Source organism: Pelodiscus sinensis, chromosome 3 (genome assembly GCF_052426305.1).
Source record: "Pelodiscus sinensis isolate ZL-2025 chromosome 3, ASM5242630v1, whole genome shotgun sequence".
In the NCBI taxonomy this organism is placed as follows: Eukaryota; Metazoa; Chordata; order Testudines; family Trionychidae; genus Pelodiscus; species Pelodiscus sinensis.
This window is the reverse complement of record NC_143054.1, coordinates 94,576,706-94,594,771: the sequence shown is the minus strand read 5'-3', so window position 1 is coordinate 94,594,771 and position 18,066 is coordinate 94,576,706. Positions and strand designations below refer to the sequence as shown.

General features: G+C 46.1%; 1 protein-coding gene across 7 annotated transcripts in view; it reads left to right on the top strand.

The window, feature by feature from the left end:
- Positions 1-18,066, top strand: part of SAMD3 (sterile alpha motif domain containing 3) — a 122,640-nt gene that overhangs the window by 88,914 nt on the left and 15,660 nt on the right. For all 7 annotated transcript variants that reach the window (XM_006118591.5, XM_075924149.2, XM_075924147.2 and 4 more), the window contains one exon: positions 9,958-10,125. In XM_006118591.5, the coding sequence (XP_006118653.3) occupies positions 9,958-10,125 (168 nt within the window). The remainder of the gene's footprint in view (positions 1-9,957; positions 10,126-18,066) is intronic.

Here is an 18,066-nt window from a genome sequence, read left to right as displayed (position 1 = left end):
ACAATTATAAGAATTTACAACAGTGGAATCATATAGGGATGTAAAATCCCAAATAATCAGCTAACCATATTAAACATTAGGTTAACCTAACCAGTTAACTGAGTAAGCAGGATTCCACTCCCGGCTCCTGCGCTGGGGCTGGGGCTAGGGAAGCTGCTTGCTGCTTGCCACTGGCTTCTGGGACTGGCCACTGGGGTTGCTCCTGGGTAACCAATTAACTGGTTACCTGTTCACGGCCCTAATTCATGATGCTTTAAAAGGACGTACAGATGCCAGATTCTTTCATTTGGAATTGGGCTCAGCAGACCAGAAACATGATGCTTCTCATGTCACCTCTTCTAAAAATGTTTTGCACAAATAGAAAATAAAGAAGTTGCTGGAATCACCATTACTGCTAACACTGATGATTCAAATATGTTACTAGACACCTGAAACAAGCAGATACTTGGATTTAATCAGTTTTGAATATGGGGAATTCATTCCTATTTTTGATCATTAGAAACTTGGATAATTAGGGATTGTCTGTAGTCTCTGAAAAAGCATTGAAAGAGTCTGTGCTAAACATAACAGAGAAAACAGCCTGAAGATGAAGTGGGAATTTCAGTGCCAGAAGACAGTGTATACCAAACAGAACAAAGCAGTAGACCCTCAGGAAATAATAGCATAAACATCAAGGCAGACAGATAAACAAAATGTTACCCAAGCCTAAAAGCCCTTGTAAGCTCTTCCGTTGACTTCAGTTATCTAGATTTCTCAACTGACTTACAGGAAAATCAAGTTGTCAAGGCTAAATCCCCACTCTGGCATGATGAATGCAGAAGTGGGGGCCTGCAAAAATACCCCAAAACCTTATCTTTCCAGGCTTTGGTATAAAGCTTCCACCCAGAATCTTAAAAACCTAGATTTTGGGGATAAAAATCCACTGCCACTACCCAAGTAATAGTAAGAAAACCAGCAGGCTGGGGTAGGTGTCTGGTCAGCGAGGGAGAAGAGAGGGAGAAGGCAGGAGTGGACTAGGGGTGCAGAGTCTCAGTAGAAGCCCTCTATCTGGGATAACTGAAAGATCTGGATATGAGCAGTTAATGACCTCCGTTTTGGTTCACTTTAGACAGTTTCTACAAAACAAGTTTTACCACATTTCAATTTCAGAAAGCAAATAATTGTTTTATCAAATGTAATTTGGGAGTGGAGAGAATTTTTTTTTGTTATATAACTGTTGCATACGAAATGATTATTCTTTAGCAAATTGCAATATTTAATCTGCCTGTAATCCTCTTCCTCCTGTGTCAGACACATGGAGTAATCCCCTTGTCCTCTTCCGATGAACATTATAAATCTTCTTGGTTTTGTGGTGTTAGTAAAAATAAAGTGACCCAGCAGTCATTTTAAGAATGGCTAAACAGACATCTCCACTTGCTCTCCAGAGCACATCTCACTGACTGCCAGCACTTAGGAAGCAGGATAAATATATGTAATGGCAATCTTATCTCAGCTGATGAAACAGTTTGTGGGAGAAGGGGTTTGTGGAAGCTTATGGAAATCGTATTACAGGAATGGATTTAGCTAAACTCTTAATTTGTGTGAGAGGAGGAGGATGAAATAGCTAAGTGTTTTAAACTTTGAACGTGGAAAGAGATTTAAAGCTCTACATAGGTGGCTCCTGACAAATCGGTTAAAAGATGTCTCCAAGATACAGAGGAGATTACAAGAAAAATTTGCAAAATAACTAACTAAAATGATATTTAAAACTGGCAGAGTAATATATGTTAAATATATCATGTCCTACAAATATTTATTTAACATCAGAGATAAAACATATTTTATAAGTGCTATGTTAGGAATTATTTTGCTTTTTAAAAAAATGGTTCCATGTTATTCTCTGGGCACATGAAAACAAGCAAGTTAATTATTTGACCAAATATAAATACTTATGGCCAGGATTCTAATGAAGCAGATAGAGGGATTTTCAAAAGCATGTAGATGTTGCAATTAATGAGAGTTAGGTTCATGGGCAGTTTTGAAAATCCCGCTCGATGTTTAAATAATTTTTTTTACAAATCTGGCCCTTTATCCTCCAATTGAGCTGATAACATATGGGTGCATATGCACAGGGCAAAAGCCCAAGTGATTAGACAGACTGTATTCCTAACAATAAGTTCAAGTCGGTCAATATCTTACCAGTTAGATGTATTCATTAGGAAAAATAAATGCTATTTACAAGGTTAAAACAGGTAAACATACATGTGCAAATGAGTTACAGTCTTAGATTTCAAAGAGTAATCGAAGCTGCTGTAATGTGCAAGTTCTGTATGCCTTCTGGGGTTAACTGAAGCTAAACCTCTGGTGATCCCTTGTTTATGCTTGGAAATCTTGTCCTCTTCCTGAAGTCCAAGCAGCATTGGGGATAACCATTTCTTCTTTACAGGAATTTTTATTTCATTCCTCCACAGCTCAAGATGCTGGGAGGGAAGATTGCTCAGTCTTCTCTTCTTTGGTGTGAGGTGAATGATCAGCAGTCTTTTGTCCACTATTGTTTCACAGTAGCTTATCTGATATCTATAGACTTTTCCCCTACCAAATCTGAAGTGTGTCAGACAAATGGTTCTTAAATTATAACCTAAAATAAAGGTTTTACCAAAGCTGAGAAAGTTTTTTAGTGGATTTCATCTTATTTTTCAAGTGAGAAATAAAACTTGGTTTACTGGACTCCGATACCCAGCCCCTAATTAGTTAGTTAGCCCTGGTGGATATAAGGCAGCTTACATTAACCTAACTCTGTAAGCATCTATATTAAATTGTTGCTCCTGCCTCCGTAACTCACCAGCTACTCCAGCTTAATAACTCCACCTCTGCAAGAGGTGTCACACATAGATTGACATAGGTAAATTGATGCACTATCGATGTAGATGCTGCATTGCTTACATCAACTGTAGCTGCCTTTCAGAAGCCATCCCATAACAGGGTCAGCTTTCCTAGAGAGGACATGCACTGCTGACTCTAGGAGCATAGTGTGGACATGCAAAAGTGATTTGAGAGGCTGCATGACAACGTATCTTAGGTCAACATTATTTTGTAGCTTAGACGTACTCTTAAAGACTAAAGTCAGAAGCTGCTGTCTTTGTAAGTGTAAAAACTTCATTGAGAGGATATTTGAAAAAATCATTCTCCCATCAAAAAGCTGATGGAGGGTCCAGTGCACCTTCTAAAATTCAAATGGTTCTCTGCTCCTGCAGCCCTGAGTACCTAAAAGTGATGAATAAGAAGATATGCCTGTGTGTTCATGTGTCACTGTAGCTGCTATCACCACATCTGAGGTAGCCCATAGAAAAAGGGGGAACAACCTCTGATTTCCTCCTCTCTACACACAGCTTCAGCTCTCATCTTAAGGTCCTCCAGTGGTTCTTTATGGCTGATAGCAGTAGGACCATTGACATTTGTTAGATGGAAAAGGGAAAAGAAGTGCTAGTGCTACTCCACTGACTTTTCTTGAGCACCCTTCTCCCTATCTGCATGTCTCTGCACCTGGGCGCTCTCTGCACCTCGCATTATCCAGTCTCTGGTAGGACATCTTGGGGAAATGGGTCTCTAGAAGAGATGTTATAGTAATTGGGACCTACTAGGCATACTCTAGTTGTGAGATGGATAGTGGAGGAAGTGGATAGAATATGTATAAAATGGTTCAATTCTCTGTAATAAGAGGATAAGTAGGGGGCTGAAGACCGTTAGGGAGAAATGGAGACATGGGGGAATGGGTGCCCTGCTAAGGGGAAGAGGGAGGCTGCCAGCAGTTCAGGGTTTTAGGTAGGGAGGGTAGGGATTTGGAAGCAGGTCAGGGTGCATAAAGAAAAGCAAGAAAGGATATAGTCTGCTAGCATTTAAGTATCAAATTAATTAACTGGCTTTACATTATGTGTGCCTGATGTACTTGTGCGACCACACAGCTTTTCTCTGATGAAATCTACTATTAACCAAACACAAAATAAAGGTTTAAAACTTGGGTTACAGCAACAATTTCTACCTCAACCTTACTATGCTCTATCATAATAAAGCAGCTCTTTGGAAGTTTGGTTCTGAGAGGATTGTGATGCATTGCTGAGAAAATTAGCTTACACCGGAAAATGTTCTTGTGCTAACATGAATATTATTATGCAAAGTTTTCTTCTACAAGCATCAAGTGCATCATTTCATCGAATACCTAAAAATATTATTGATGACTCACTTCACCGAGAAAACAGAACAATTTCCTACTGTAAACATGAGGACTGGAGAGAGACTATTCAGTCACTTCAGAAAATAACGTTTCATCTGGTTGCTAGCAAAGATGCAGCTACTGAGAAAAATGTGAAATAAAATCTTCTACAGTTTACTTACAGACCACTTTACGTAGATACTACATAGATAAATGCACGGTCCACTTATTCACATAATATATAGGCAAAGGCAACCTAAAGACACAATAGGTATGCACTTGACCTCAGTCTATCTCTAGATTAAAGGCCTCTCTCTATAGGAGAAAAAGATGTCAGTTATGAAAAAGATTACTGCATTGTTGGGAAAAAAAAATCCAGATTTTCTCCAAAGCATTTCCTTCTCCCAGCTCCACTGAAATGTATTATTGGGTATGGTCTTGATCCTCTAACTCCCTCCCCTGCCAGTGTCATGGCATACAATTACTTTCCTGTTGTTTTTTTAAAGGTTTTTTTCCCCCTGTACTTATGTGAATGACCCACAAACAGGAGAAAATGATTTATTATATGGGGTGCTGTTAGGTGCTCAGAGGAAATACAAATTGAAGAAAAAAACCTTCCCCTATCTTTCTGTGTTAGTAATCTTAGAGCTTTTCTACATGAACAGTTAGATCCCTGCAAGCTGGGTTGTGAATCTGCCGGGGCTGTCCATGTGCTTCCTGCAGTTGCACATTAACAGTTTATTAGAGTATTTCAGTCTAGTCCTCTTTGAAACAGGTCTGGCTTAAACTGCTTTAATAAACTCTTAACACATTCAGTAGGCTGTACCTGGACAGATAGGCTCAGGGAAGATAGTCCCACCCCCAGCATGCTGTAGTTTAATTGTCCATGGAAACAAACCCCCACTTTGACTCCTTGGCCCAGAGCAGTGTTCCAGTCATCACTACCTTCTCCCCATCCCCTCTAGGGGTCATAACCCCAGGCCCCTTGCAAGTTGTGTGGCTACAAAGCAGCCTATTTAGCACCACACAATAGCTCAGGGAATCCACCTGGGAACCTTCGGTGGCAGCCACAATCTAGCCTGGTCTCCAAACTGTCACAGTTCAGGGTCAGTTCAGTCAGCAGTGTTGGGTACTCCAGTGATGTACAGAATTCGGCGTTACAGAATATTTTGGAAATGTAGGCGTGGGAAACTAATCGGTTGGCAAACAGTTTTTAGGGTATGTGGGGGAGGGCAGCAGGAGAGTCTCATGTCTGACTAGTGAATAACTGATGATACTTTAAAAGATCTTGGTTTTAGCACAAGTTTTCCCTATGTGCTTGTGCACTGCTGTTTCGGTGTGTAGATGCCTAAGCCACAGAGTGATGCACCAACCAGAGAAAGATAGGCATTCCTTGCCTGACGAGTCTGATCTGATACATCTGCTCAGAGCTCACCTGAAGATTAGGCCATGATGCAAATCTGCAGAATACAGCCAGGAGTTAGAGCACTCTCCTAGGATGTGAAACATCCCCAGTCAAGTTCCCTGTCTGTCCAATGAAGAGAAAAGATTAGAATTAGTATCTCCTAGTTGTCAGGAGGAAACCCTAATCACTGATTTATACGATATTTTGATATGGCATCCCCGTCGAAGCTGTTCTACTGTGAATTGATAATGAAAGAGTCCTTGACCAGAGAGAATGAGCAAGGATGAGAATTGACTCTGTAACTTGGTGGTTAGAATGGTCACCTGGGAGGTGAGAAATACAGAATCTAGTCCTCCTATGCCCATGAATTTTGTAATAGTTTATTCAAATGGATTAGCTTTAACAGGAGAGATTGACCCACATCAGAATATCCCATAGCCTAGTAGGTAAGTCACTCACCTGAGAAATGGCAGATTTATGTTCAAATCTCTTCTCATTCGGCAGAGGGAGGACTTGAATTGGGGAATCTTCCACATCCCAGGCTAGTATCCTACTCTCTGTGCTAAAAGTTATGTGGAAGGACTGCCCCTCCCCCTGGATCCTGTCAAAAATGGCTTTGGCAGCTAATATCAAAAGTGTCTGCAGCTGAGACTTAAGCAGAAGGAGGTCCTGAAGTCAGAGTAGCAGGGCTTAGGACACATTCTTTGCCTCTGTATCTCCCACTGGATCATCTAGGTTGGGAGCCACCTATTATGAGGGTTTTAAAAATCCCCTTTAGAGGCACATATTTGTCTCCACTCATTTTATAGGGATCTTAGTGCCAAACTCAGGCTTTGTGAATCCCAGCAATTTTGCAGGCACTGTGGCAGAGTGTTGCCATGCCAAAATTTATTTGTGATACTAGCCTCATGCCTGACTGGTTAATCCTGCAGAACAGCACTTATTCTGAATTTAGGAACCTTGTGCCACATGGGCGCAAGGTTTCAAAGTTCAGAAACAAGTACTGTTCTGCAGGATTTATAGCTCTACATCATCGTGTCCTCCTGTTGCTTGTGCCACCGTTGGGTAGCAGTTTGGTACATAGAATGCCAAGCACCTCAAGTCTAGGCCCATTTTATAAATGTGGAAATGAGGCACAGAAAGGCAAAGTAACTTACTAAAGGTCACATAGAAAGTCTGAGACAAAGCAGGGACTTGAACCCAGCTTTCCCATGCCCCAAGTCAGTGCCCCAGCCACCAGTCAGTCCTTCCTCTTTATAGTGCTACTGGCTTTATTTATTTTGCTGGTGTTTCTAAGTTCAGGAAATAAATATAGTTGCTTGATACTTTGTAATTGTGGGAAGGGGTGCTGGAAATATGGAGACTTATTTGTGTATTTGTTTTATACATTTGAATAACTCCGGGAGCACCTCTTCTTTAGAGAGGTTGTGGATCTCCGTCACTGGAGATATTTAAGAACAGGTTAGTCTGACATCTATCAGGGATGGTCTGGTGGTTGGCCCTGCTGTGGGGGCAGGAGACTGGACATCATGAACTCTGAAGGTCCCTTTGAGTTCTAGTATTCTATGATTCCTCTCAGCCAATTTAATACTTGTTCAGTTCTGTCTCCTTATATTGCACAAATGTGAATATTAGGACAAATAGCAACTCTGGCAGGAAGGATTTACATAATGAGTCATTGATCCAGTTGTCAAAATTAGCATCGTTTTGGGTTTTTCACTTTTCAGGTGCTTCTCAAATACCCCCAGTATTGGATGTGCTACAAGAACTGATCTAGAGTTACTCCCTTAAGAACAGCTTCTGGAGACAAAACTTCCAATAGTACTTCCTCCTTCCATGCCAAGTGTTCGGAATGATGGTTGGGGGGGAATGTCATTAAGGCACAAACAACTTAGATAGTTAACTCTGGGTATGTCTACACTACAAAGTTAGTTCGAACTAACGGACGTTAGTTCGAACTAACTTTCATAGGCGCTACACTAGCTCTCCGTTAGTTCGAATTTAATTTGAACTAACGGAGCGCTTAGTTCGAACTAGGTAATCCTCATTCCATGAGGATTAAGCCTAGTTCGAACTTACTAGTTCGAATTAAGGGCTGTGTAGCCCCTTAATTCGAACTAGTGGGAGGCTAGCCCTCCCCACGTTTCCCTGGTGGCCACTCTGGCCAACACCAGGGAAACTCGTCTGCCCCCCTCCCGGCCCCGGACCCCTTAAAGGGGCACGGGCTGGCTACGGTGCCCGTGCCAGGTGCAAGCCTGCCAGCACCCAGCCAGCAGACCCTGCACCTGGCACAGATCGAGCCACCTACCCGATGCCCCCCAGCCCTCCCCCTCTTCCCGGGACCAGGCTGGCGGCTCCTGGGAGCTTGCCCGGGACCGCAAGAGGCGGGCACCTGCCTGGGCTAATGCGGACATCGTGGACCTCGTCCATGATCTCCGCACTAGGCACAGGAAAGTGGCCGTCTAGGGCAGGAGAGCTGCCAGCCTGGCCACCCAGGAGCAGGTGTGCATGAAAATCAAGGGGGTCCACTGAGACCCCCGACCCTGACCCTGAGCTTACAATGGCCGTCCTGGGTCAGACCAAAGGTCCATCTAGCCCAGTAGCCTGTCTGCCGACAGCGGCCAACCCTAGGGACGCTGGAGCGGATGGACCGAAGACAGTGACCAACCCATTTGTCTCGTGCCATCCCTCTCCAGCCTTCCACAAACCTTGGGCAGGGACACCACTCCTACCCCCTGGCTAATACCACTCCATGGACCCAACCTCCATGACTTGGTCTCACTTCCCTTTAAACTCTGTTCTAGTTCTAGCCTTCACAGCCTCCTGCAGCAAGGAGTTCCACAGGTTGACTCTGCTTTGTGAAGAACAACTTTCTGTTACTAGTTTGAAGCCTGCTACCCATTCCTTTCCTTTGATGTCCTCTAGTCCTTCTTTATGGGAACTAATGAAGCACTTTTCTGTATGCACCCTCTCCACCCAACTCCTGCTTTTAGAGACCTCTATCCTGTCCCCCCTCCGTCTCCTCTTTTCTAAGCTGAGAAGTCCCAGTCTCTTTAGCCTCTCTTCATATGGGACCTGTTTCCAACCCCTGATCATTGTAGTTGCCCTCCCCTCTCCCAGCCTCTCTCTTCCCCTCTCCCACTTCCTTTTCCCAGTCTCCCCCAGTTTTGTTCAATAAAGACAGATTCCATTTTTGAACACATTTGTCCTTTATTTTGTACATCAAGAAAAGGGGCTAGGGAAGGGTAAGTGGAAGGAGGTGAGGGAGGAATGGGGTACGCGCCCCCGATGGGGAGGACTGGGCTGGCTCTGCGGGCTTTTGGGGTGGAACCTTTCCTGCAGCCCCCCGATTGCCCCCTCTCCCCAGATGGCAGCCTGCGGCAAGTGCAGCCGGTCTGATGGCCGAGTGCTGTGATGTGCCCAGTGTGGGTACTCCGGGCACTCCAAGCCAGGACTGCTTTGCAAGCAGGGCACCCCTGAGAACTGTCTGTCCGGGGTGGGGGTCGGGACCCTTTAAGCGCAGCCCTCGGCTAGCCTGAGACAGCATCTCCACACTCTAAGTCCTCCTCTGATGCCCTGCCGGCACTGCTTCCGGCCATCCTTAAGCCTGGTTCAGGGTCCACTTCATGTGGACATGCTAGTTCGAATTAGCAAAACGCTAATTCGAACTAGTTTTTTAGTCTAGATCCATTAGTTCGAATTAGCTTAGTTAATTCGAACTAAGTTAGTTTGAATTAACGTTGTAGTGTAGACATACCCTCATTAATTCTTAAGGAAGTGCTTGTAAATTAAAAGAGCCTCAATAAAATATGTCTGCTCCAAAATTTATCTTGACTATACCAAATGAAAAACAAGGTGTTTTCTCCACATTTTGGTATGCTTCAAATGTGAAGTTTTATGTTACCATCTCCAACAAGCTGGTACACCACAGACATTTCCAGGGGAACAGGTTGGGGCAGTGGGTTTGGGATTAAATGCAAGAAAACAACAAAGAGCTTCAAATAGTACATTTCATCTTTTAATTGTCCATTTTCTCTCTTTTGATGCTGGTTCATATAAAGCTACAAAATACTAATTTGATGGCAATTGGTGATAGTAGGAGGCAGATTTGACTGAGTGGCATTGAAATTGCAGTTTGCCTGTTTTGGGGCTCATGCTGCAATTGCCTGCTTTTCTTTGGGACAGCCATTGCATATTGGGTTGAGGTGCCTAAGAATATAAACTGTAGAAACTTGCTAAAAAATTATACCTACCAGTCCTTGTCAGTTTTCCTTTTGTCTAGAAATAGTAGATAATGACCTGCTTTAAGAGAGTGGAGCAAACTCCTGATGGATTCTAATGATGGTGGGTTTTTTTTATGCAGTTGCTATGGAAACGAGCCCTTAAAGATCGCTTCAAATATGTACGGAGACCAATTGAAGATGATGAGCAGGTTATGAGGAACAAATGCAAGTTTGGTCACCGGCGAGGACAGACAAAGAAATCTGCTTCTGAAAAAGAATGTGATGAAATCCAAACGGTGCAGATAAAAGTAAGCCTTTTGGTTCCTGTTAGAAGGGAAAGTTTATTCATAAATCATGTAAATAACTATGTACCCTTCCTGCGAATGTCTTTGGGTGCCAGTGAATCAGCAAGCCACCCCCTGCAGCACGGGGTGACATAGAGTAACTTCTCTCCACAGTGCCCTTCATGCAGGGCTAGCGCCATTGTCCAATGGAGAAGCAGCTGAGAATCTCAATCATGAGGCCCTTTCCTTTCTGGGGACTCCAGTGCTGACCCTGGCACTTAACCTGATTGGCCCTTCCATTCAGAGGAGCCCAAAGTGTTGGTTCTTTGGTGCCTTGCACTTTTTGTAGTTATTTGCACTAGGGCAAAGTGGATCTGAAATGCGTCTGTGCATTTTAAATGCAGTGTTATGTAAATGGGGTGGCCAGACTGACTGCATCTCATGAGCCACATGTGGCTCTTTCACAGTTCAAGTGCAGATCACGAAGCCTCCCACGCCCCACCGTTTTCTGCATATGAGATGGGTGGGGGCTAAGGGCTTCTACCTTGTGGCAGAGAGACAACTGGTGCCTGCTGAGAGGGGGTAGGGCACAGCTTAAAGGTTTGCCTCCACCCAACCGCTTGAGTCATGCCTCTCCGCATATCCAGCGTCTCCCATCCCCTTTGCCCTCAGAAGCCCCTCTCTGCAGCTCCCGGGTACTGGCTCCTTCTAGAGAGGCAGCAACAGAGAGCTGGGAGCTGCAGAGAGGGCCTAATGCAGTGGCTCTCCCTGCAGCTCCCAGCTGTTCACTGTTGCCTTTTCCCACAGTGACAGTTCCTAGCTTACTGGCTGCAGCAACTGCAGTACAGGAAGGGGGCTCTGTGGCACCACATAAATGGGGGTGACTCCCATATGCTCCGTGTTAGATTCCAGCTTCTACGTGCTTAAGCCCTATGGGGTATGCCTGCTGGGTCTTGAGCAGGGCCAAAGCCCTGACAGGCACCTCCTGCAAAGGTTAAGTCTCAAACACCCCCTCCCGGCACGGCTGAAGTTCCTAGCCCTGGCAGGCTCCTCCCATGGGGCAGAAGCCCTGCAACCTGGCAGGCACACCTTGGCTCTCAAACTTTTCAAGATTCTCGGATGCAGTTCAGATGCTCAGTAAGAATGGTCATCCCGGGTATATGAAAATCTCCCACTTTGTTAGTGCTGATCACCTACTTTGCATGCACTTAGTGCAGTCACTTACATCCAACTCAAAGTGAGGCGCAACAGAGACTAAGGCCCAGGGGCTACAATTTTTCAGTTACCTGGTCCAGTCACAGCTGAGCCCTCTATCTCTAAATAAGCATATGTGAGCAGAGAGTTGGTGCCCTCTTCTCTTCACACCGTATTCCATCTGTGGTATGTTAAAATTAGTCTGTGTGCCAATATATAGGATACATACGATGCTTGTGAATGTACATATGCAGGGGCTGTGTCTTTCTGAACTGAATTCTCTATTTATAGAAGAAACTATTACTGTCAGGTAAGTGACATAAAGTGTGATAATATTGATGTATACACTGTCATAAATGCATTAAGTGTTCTGTTATGCTTTGCCAACACTAATACCTCTCATATGAATGCTGCTATTAAAAAGTACAGTTAAACTTTAAACCACTGAGTTACATCAGTATATAGAAAAAGACACACACACAGTCCAATGTTTGGCCTCCAGCTTGATCTGTATGTTTCCGCCTTTGCATCTGTTTATGAAGTGTAGGTATTTCATTGAAGGAGAAAAAGGGTAATTCTTTTAAAACTGTTTCTATGTAAATTGTATTCTGGGATTTGTGAATTACTGACATATTTAATCTAGAAATACATCTTGGTTTTGGAACATCCTAAAATCTGTTCATCCCCATTTTTGAGCTATGCTTGCAGGAATAAATACATCCCTCCATCTGCTTGTCCCAGTTGAAAGTTTTTGTACTTTCAAAAAACAGAAGAAGATAAAATAAAAGACTCTTATGTCTTCTATGGTTAGTCTTGGGCACTACGTCGAGGAGAAGATGCAGACTGCCCTTTCCCTGCATTCATGCAAAAGGCAACCTTAACTTTTCTGCTGGTGCTTGAAGAGTGCAAATACAGTTCTTCTCAAAGTACTAGCCAGTCCACAAGGGCTCTCTCTCTGGTTAGATCATAGCCTCATATCTACTCTGCCAGCAGAGGAATATGGGAGTGCATACTACACCTTTCCTATAGGAGGAAATTGGCTTTCTCAGTCCCACTGTTTCTGCCTCTGCTGCCTACGTGTTTGGTCACTCCCTATACTACAATGCTCAAAACCCATTATTTAGCTTCTGTTGTTGAGTTTATGAGGAAGGAAAAAGGAACTCTTAACATGAGAGAGCCTTAATGTTATGAACGTTGGCAGCTGGCAATTTTTTTGCTGCTGTGTGATGCCTTCCTCCCTGTGGAATTAGGGGGTTGGAATGTTTAGGTCTCCTTCAGGGCAACTCTCATTTTAATTATCTCATTTCTTCCTTTGCTTACATGCCAGGGACATTTTAAATGCAAAACCTACCGTTGGTGCACAGATTGAGAAATCATGCTAACAAAATTAAGAAATCATATCTTACTTTACCTTTTATTTGGTTTCTAGGTATTAATGTATCTGGCTTAGCTCCCAGAACGCTATGATTTAGACATTACAAACACACACTTTAACAAGATATTTATTGGCATCCTTTTTGGCAAGAGCTTTGTGTATATTTATTTATTAGAACACAAAGAAAGGCACCCAAAGGAAAGGAACCAAAGTTCCCTGTAAGCTACACAGCCATCTAATAAGTTTCATGCTGGGGTTCAGGGTTGCCATGCACAGAGCTGCCAGCAGTGGCAGCTCCCAGCTGGGGCCGGAGGAGCGTGCCCCTCCCCCAGCTGCAGCAGGGCCAGGAGGGAGCTGCTGCACAAGGGAGAGGCACACTTGTTTGGCCCCCAGCAGTAGAGCTGGATTAAGAAAGAGGCTTTAGGGGCTGCAGCCCAGGGGCCCTATTTAGCTTGGGGTCCTTGAATGCAGCTTACAGTGGGTCCAGAAGCTATACATCCACTGTGGCTCTGCAGTTTAAATGTTATAAAGGTCGGCTCCCTCCCCCCCACTTGAAGCCTCTGTATCAGAGGTGGCAAGAGGGAAGGTAATGCGAGTAGTCAACTCAACTAACTGATAAGCCTAGGCTAGGTTGACTACTCACTTAGGGTATGTCTACACTACCCCGCTAGTTCGAACTACGGGGTAATGTATGCATACCGCACTTGCTAATGAAGCCCGGGATTTGAATTTCCCGGGCTTCATTAGCATAAGCGGGGAGCCGCCATTTTTAAATCCCCGCTGCTTCGAACCCCGTGTAGCGCGGCTACACGGGGCTCGAACTAGGTAGTTCGGACTAGGGTCCTATTCCGAACTACCGTTACTCCTCGTGAAACGAGCCGTTTCACGAGGAGTAACGGTAGTTCGGAATAGGACCCTAGTCCGAACTACCTAGTTCGAGCCCCGTGTAGCCGCGCTACACGGGGTTCGAAGCAGCGGGGATTTAAAAATGGCGGCTCCCCGCTTATGCTAATGAAGCCCGGGAAATTCAAATCCCGGGCTTCATTAGCAAGTGCGGTATGCATACATTACCCTCCTAGTTCGAACTAGGAGGGTAGTGTAGACATACCCCCACATCCCTGTCCCAGACCCTGCACACCCTAACCCAGAGTCTTTTCCCTGAGCCTGTTCTACCACCCGAGTTCCCTCCTAGACCCCATATGCCAACCCAGAGCCCTCTCCTGCACCTTAACTCCCATCCAGACCCTGCACCCCCACCCCAACCTCCTGCCCTGAGCCCACTCCTGCAGTCCAAACCTTTGCCCCAGCCTGGAGTTCTCTCCTACACCCTAAGGGTGTGTCTAAACTACACCCCTCTGCCAACAGAGGGATGTAGATTAGCCACATCGCTACTGCAAATGAAGCAGGGACTTAAATATCCCGCGCTTCATTTGAAAAGAAATGGCTGCCACGGCACTTTGCTGGCAAAAAGAGGCAGACTAGATGGGGATTGGTCGACAAGGAAAGCCTTTTCCGACCGATCCCTTATACCTCGTGCAACCCGTCTAGTCTGCTGCTTTTTGCCGGCAAAGTGCCGCGGCAGCCATTTCTTTTCAAATGAAGCGCGGGATATTTAAATCCCCGCTTAATTTGCAATAGCGATGTGCCTAAGCTACATCCCTCTGTCGGCAGAGGGGTGTAGTTTAGACACACCCTCTATGTCTCATCCACAGCCCCACCACAGAGCCCACACTGCCAGCCAGAGCCCTCATCCTCCCTAACCTTGAGCCCTTTCCCACATTCCAAATCCTTCAGCCTCATTCCCGCCACAGATTGCCCATGTGCAGAATGAAGCTGGGTTTGGGCCAGGATAGGAATGTCCCCGCCATGGCAGGTCTAGGCTACAGCATAGCTGGGACTGGGAGAGGGGTCTGGGTTACCCTGGTAGATGTGGACCATACCAGCCACAGATGGGTTTTCACTGGCTATGACTGGTCTGGCCTGTGGCAGAGTTAGGGCTGGGGTTACGGGTGCTCTTGCCATGACAGGTCCAGATCATAGTAGAATTGGGGTTGGGTGCCCTGGCTGCAGTGGTCACCCTCTCCCTGAACTGTGACAGTTTGGAGACCAGGCTAGATTGTGGCTGCCACCGAAGGTTCCCAGGTGGATTCCCTGAGCTATTGTGTGGTGCTAAATAGGCTGCTTTGTAGCCACACAACTTGCAAGGGGCCTGGGGTTATGACCCCCAGAGGGGATGGGGAGAAGGTAGTGATGACTGGAACACTGCTCTGGGCCAAGGAGTCAAAGTGGGGGTTTGGGGCTGTTGAGGGAAAGTTGGACTAGAATGTGTCCTCTTCTGGACCTGTGCCCATGTCTGGGTTGGTTTTTCCGTCTTGTGGGAGGGAAAGTCTTCCCAAATATGTGCTGCATATTTTGCTGCTGTTGGCCACCATAGTGGCTCCTCTGCACCCCCAGGACCATATGATAGCTCTAAAGTCCTTGGAGAAGTGCATTGTCTGACAAAAAGGACTCTACCATTGAATGGCAGATCCTCTTGTACATTGGGAGTAATGCCTGAATTCTGCAGCCAGCATGGTCATTTCATTGGTACCCCCTCAGGCCACCACCGGCCAAAGTATCTGCAATATCTGGTGCAGACTGTGAAAAAGTCTTGCCCTTCTCACCGTCTTCAGTAATAAATGCCCCAGATTCCTCCCTCGAGATTTCAGGCAGATGTTCTGTGAACTTAGACATAGCTGCCAAGTTCACAAAATCATATTTGGTAGCGAGGAAGAGGAGGTGTAAATCTTCCTACACATCAAGTCCATCTGTTTAGATCTAGTTACGACCAGGCAGTTCAGAGTCAGACCTGAGTAAAAACCTTCAAATCCTTAGACTGGTATGAAGTAGCATTTTTCCAGGCACTTGGTGGTAGGTAGTATAGAAGTCAGCATGCTCCAGAGGGCTCAAGAAGCACGTTGTTAATTGGATAGTGACTCACCCAGGAATAGATGACTGCAGGGTATCCAGAAACTTATGAGTATTCTTCTGCAGGAATTCTGCCTGAATACCCAGGGAAGTGAAAGGTCCTGATATGTCTTGAAATCCTTCCCCCAGTATTGAAGAATAGGATGAGCCAGGTACCACAGAATCTGGTGATGAGGACAAAGCAGCTAACTGTGCCAGATCATGCTCCTGGGCTGATGTGCCTAGACAGGATAAGTCTAGAGGCTCTGCAAGGAGAAGGTTCACCAATGCATGGGCTTGCACTAGATTGATGATCACTGCCACATGCCTGCTTGGTGATCTCCGCTTGGAGCAAGATGAGACTTTGGATTTTTCAGAGGCCTCTGTGGAAGGTGTTGGTGGCCACTATGCCTGAGAAAATTCTGCACCACTCCATGCATGCAGCATTCATATTACCCACAGATTTCTTTGCTTCTCTGCATAAAAAGGACTTTCTGACAGGGAAGCAAAGGAAACCTGCAAGAGTGGTCATGTACCCTTCTCCATCAGCACATTGTTGCAGGTCCTCGGAAAAGCTGGCAGAGAGGTAAGTAACCATGTAGGAGGAGAGCAGAGTCTGGGTCGCCCCTGCTGGTGGCTCCTACCCTGCACATCATTCAATTGCTAGTCCCAGCTGGGCTGGAGGAGGACTGGACTTCCTCTTCCCTGCAAGGAGTGGCTGGGGGCAGTGACTGACCAGCTCCCAGAAACTGCGATTGCTGCAGGAATCCCTGCACTCCTTCCTGTTTCCTGCTTCTCTATTCACTGAACCCTGTGCACCCGGACCTCCTCATACCCAGATCCCTTGCTGAGTCTCAGCCTCCTCACTAGCACCTTAACCTCCCACACTGCCTAGCCTCACCCCCTGCATCTGGAGCCTCCCTGCATTTACATGTTCCTGCTGCACTCCACCTCCTTGCATGTAGCCCCCCATCCCTGTGCCCAGACCATCCCCCGCTGAGCCCTCTCTGCTTGAACCCCCACCCTAAGACACCCCATTTCTGCCCCTAGAACCCCCACGTCGCTGAGCCCCAACCAGCTGCACCTTGATCTGTAACTCATCAAGCGCCAATTCCCCAGCATCCAGAGCCCCATCCACCCACACTTCCCTGCTCAGCTCCATCCTCCCACAGCCAGACTCCCTCCCCCTTCACTGAGCTGCAACCACCTTCACCTAGAGTCCCATTGCCCCAGCACCACGAAACCTCCAACAAGCCCTTGTCCATGCAGATACCTTCCCCCACAGAACCCCCCCATCCCACATCTGGATCCACACCTGGATCCTACTGGGCCTGTCCATAACTATGCGGAGGGGAAAGGCCACGGGGTGTGTCTGGAGCAGGCCCAGTCCTTGCACCGTGTCAGGGTCATATACAGCCTCACTTCTAAGTCTGTGTCCTGAGGAGGAGGGGCTGCAGGTTGATTTCTCGCCACTGTGTAGCCAGCGTCCTGTTTTCTCCACTGCCATGCTGGAGTCTCCACGTTTATTGACAAATAACATTTGCAGAAATTTAAAGTAATGGGGCCTGAGCGCCAGGCCTGGTGCCCACAGTGCTACGTGCATGCACAGCCCTTTGCCCCCACTGTGGGTCAGGTGATGGACAATGGAAGGAGGAAGATCCTGATGTGGATACCAAGGAGTCCTGGGCTTCAGGTGATAAAAGATGGAACCAGGCCTGCAGCTGCAAACAGCCAGTTTGATTCAACCATGGTGCAAAATGAAGAGAGGACAGGTGCTCACAGTAGAAATAGTAATGTATGGCACCAGGTATGTCTCTGCTGGTTCCAGTGCAGGAAGTGGGGTTGACAGAGGTACAGCAGTAACTTCACTAGAGGGCAGTGAGTACCACCACAGTAACGTGAGAGCCGCAGAGGGCAGGGCTGCCAACGTTGGTCCCGGTCATGAGGCGACTTGTGCTGAGCCCAGCCCCACTTTCACTGAGAGACTCAGCTGCTTACCCAGCTGGAGGGGCCATAAATGATTCAGCCCTGGCAAAGTCCTGGACTCTGAGAGAGGTTGGGACAAAAAGGCAGAGGAGGATCGTCCCTACCTGATACACAAATGGTGTGGAAACAGCTAGTGCTGGCGTTGCCCTTGTCAGTACTAAACCCAGTAGACACCCTGGGCTACTACTGGAGTCAACTGTATGTCTCTGCCCTCCCTCCGTGGTGCCATGGAATGGTTGATGGTACTCCTACACCTACATGGAGTGCATGGCTGCTTCTATTTAAAAGAAGAATTTTGTCCTTTTTATGCTGGTGAGTCAAACCATGTTAAAGACTTGACTGCAACATAATTTAAACTATGTGTAAGCTTAGTTTCTTGGAAAAAAGTTTACATGCCACTGCAGGCTGGGACTGTAAAGTCTTACACACATGTATACATAGGGATTATTTCTTTCCCCACTGAA